Source organism: Puma concolor, chromosome E3, assembly GCF_028749965.1.
Source record: "Puma concolor isolate L17-30 chromosome E3, mPumCon1.1.hap2, whole genome shotgun sequence".
Taxonomy (NCBI): domain Eukaryota; kingdom Metazoa; phylum Chordata; class Mammalia; order Carnivora; family Felidae; genus Puma; species Puma concolor.
The window spans coordinates 667885-670226 of record NC_141682.1 but is presented as its reverse complement, the minus strand read 5'-3'; the positions used below and the strand labels follow the sequence as shown (position 1 = coordinate 670226).

Here is a 2342-nt window from a genome sequence, read left to right as displayed (position 1 = left end):
TAATTAAATCATTTACATTTCAAATGGAGTGTACCCACCTCCAATGCCTGTAATTGTGCACTCCCTAATTGTACAGCTCAAGTGTAGCAGAATCTGTCAGCCGCCTGCTACGTAGTGTCTGCTTTCTTGGGAGACCAGCCGGGCGGAACGCGCCCAAATAGGAGCTAACTCCCTGCTCCCAAGAACCAAGAAAAGTGTGCTTCCCCCCATGTTGTCCCAAATTTGGAGCCCCCCCTTGCTCCTCCTGTCTTCCTGCCTTCTTTCCTGTATAAAACAGTGCACGGGATTTCTGAAGCAAGCAATCGTTGGATATTCTGTCCGCAACACGAGATGCGCTTAAACTTCCGATCACATCGTCCGTAACAGGGCCACGGTCAAAAACTCGGGGACGACGTTCATGGGGTCAAGGAATATCTGGTTTCACCATTTTCACTTTTAGCTCTGGGAAGATGCCCACCCACCTCGCCATCTGCATCCAGAGCTCACGGGCAGCTTCCAGGGTGTGGGGTCTGTGCAGCCAGTTCTCAGAAGACAGAGGGATGAGGTGCTGCCTTGTCTGTGAGTGAGTGTGGCCCGGAACCTGCATTCATATCCCTCAGAGTGGGGCTGCTCAGTGAATCTAGGGCAGGACCCCGTGGGTCTTCCTGCAAGGGAACTTGTGAACGATGAAGCCAGAAGACTGACCTCTTGTCCCTCCAGCCCATGCTGACGTTCGGCACGGAACACGAGTCTGCGGAAGTTAGCGGGATGTGGCAAAACCTGGCTTCTTGGCTGGAGGTGGGGCCGAAATCGCCCGGAAGCCCCGGGACCCACCGGGCGCCAGCCCGGCCTCATATCGTCCACAGGTGGAGGTTCATTGGCTGGGCCTCCGGCCGGGGGGTTCTGCCCTCCTGCTGGCCGTAGGGACCCTTGAGCCCCGGGAAAGGGCCCGGCGCGGACAGGATGTAGTCAATGCTGAACTTGATGCCCCTGTGCTCCTCCTTCCCCAGGGCGGCCGGGCTGGCAGGGGCGGGGGGCGGGCCTGGGGCTGGCTCGGGGGGCCCCTGCGGCCCCTCCGCGCCCCCCGCACGCGCCTGCCCCGCCCCCTCGCGCTTGGGGCCGCGCCGGCGCCGGCGCCGCCTGCGATAGTTGCCGTTCTCGAAGAGGTCCAGCAGCGACTCGCAGCCGGCCGCCAACGTCCAGTAGTTACCCTTGCCCTTCTCGTGGCCCTCCGTCCGAGGCACCTGCGGGAGAGGGAGGGGCTCCGCGGGGGGGAGGGGCTGGCTCCCGGAGCGCTCCGGCCCGCCCCTCCGGGCGCCTGGCTTCACCGGGGGCTCCAGGGTAAGCCCCGGGGCAGGTGCCTGGCCTTGGGGTGGGTGGCGCTGCTCACGGGGCAGGTTGGAGGCTTGCTGCTCTACAGTCCGTCCCCGCCCCCAGTCAGGAAGGACTTGGCCCAGGAGTCCCCAGGCCGAGGACACCCAGGGGCCACTCCGGGGAGCGGGGTGGGGGGGAGGGGCGATGGGGGCTCACCTTCACGAAGCAGCTGTTGAGGGACAGGTTGTGGCGGATGGAGTTCTGCCAGGCGCGCTGGTTCGCTCGGTAGTAGGGGAACTTGCGCGTGATGAAGTCGTAGATGCCGGACAGGGTCACCCTGCCCGAGGGGCTCTGCTGGATGGCCATGGCGATCAGCGCGATGTAGCTGCAAATAGGGGCGCATGGGGCCACCCGGGGCTGAGGCGGAGGCCGCCCCCAGCGCCTGGAGCTGGCCAGCCTTTCCCTGCGCCAGGGGCCCCTCCAGACGGCGCGCGCCTCTGCCCCCAGGGCGCTTGGGGTTGTTGGGGAGCCTGAACCCTGGAGCTCCCCGCCTCTGCCCAGACCCCAGAAGCTCTCCCTCACACTTGGGAGTTTCTTCAGGGAGGCGGAGAGAGCCTTTCTGGCTACTTCTAAACGTGCAGACGCGTCCCGTCTCCCGGCACTGCCCCGCCCCGAGAAGACAGCCATCCCGCCTCCCAGGCGCGTCCTAGAGAAGAAGGTTGCTGGCCCCCAGGCTCCTACCCCCCCCCCGGCCCCGGGTCACCTGTACGCGGGCCTCGTGAGCCGCTTCTGCTCGTCGGAGCTGCCCACCGGGTAGTCGTCGGCGTCATAATTGAAACAATTGTAGGGATACTGCGAGCTGTCAAACATCGTGGCGCGCCCGGCACCCGCAGGGGCCACCGTGGCAGTTGCCGCCTCCTCCGTGCCGTCCGCCAGCCCGCCGGGTCTTTGCTGAGGTCCTGCGGGACGCGCGCCAGCCGCGTCTGCACTGTGGGCTGCTCTCCGCCCGAGCGGGGAACCTGGGCTTCTGGGGTCCCCCGCCCGCGCCC

At 65.5% G+C, this 2342-nt stretch overlaps 1 protein-coding gene across 1 annotated transcript; it reads right to left on the bottom strand.

The window, feature by feature from the left end:
* Positions 1 to 398: 398 nt before the first annotated feature.
* Positions 399 to 2342, bottom strand: FOXL3 (forkhead box L3). The gene is made up of 3 exons (XM_086691856.1): positions 2057 to 2342; positions 1510 to 1678; positions 399 to 1223 (listed from the first exon to the last, which is right to left on the bottom strand). The coding sequence occupies exons 1-3, from the start codon at positions 2161 to 2163 to the stop codon at positions 831 to 833; spliced, it is 669 nt and encodes a 222-aa protein (XP_086547982.1). The 5' UTR covers positions 2164 to 2342; the 3' UTR covers positions 399 to 830.

Coding starts and splice junctions, on each gene's coding strand:
- FOXL3 (XM_086691856.1), bottom strand. CDS start 2,163: ATGTTTGACAGCTCGCAGTATCCCTACAATTGTTTCAATTATGACGCC. Junction 1,679..2,056: donor CTCACGAGGCCCGCGTACAG/GTGACCCGGGGC, acceptor CCCTATTTGCAG/CTACATCGCGCTGATCGCCA. Junction 1,224..1,509: donor TCAACAGCTGCTTCGTGAAG/GTGAGCCCCCAT, acceptor CCTCTCCCGCAG/GTGCCTCGGACGGAGGGCCA.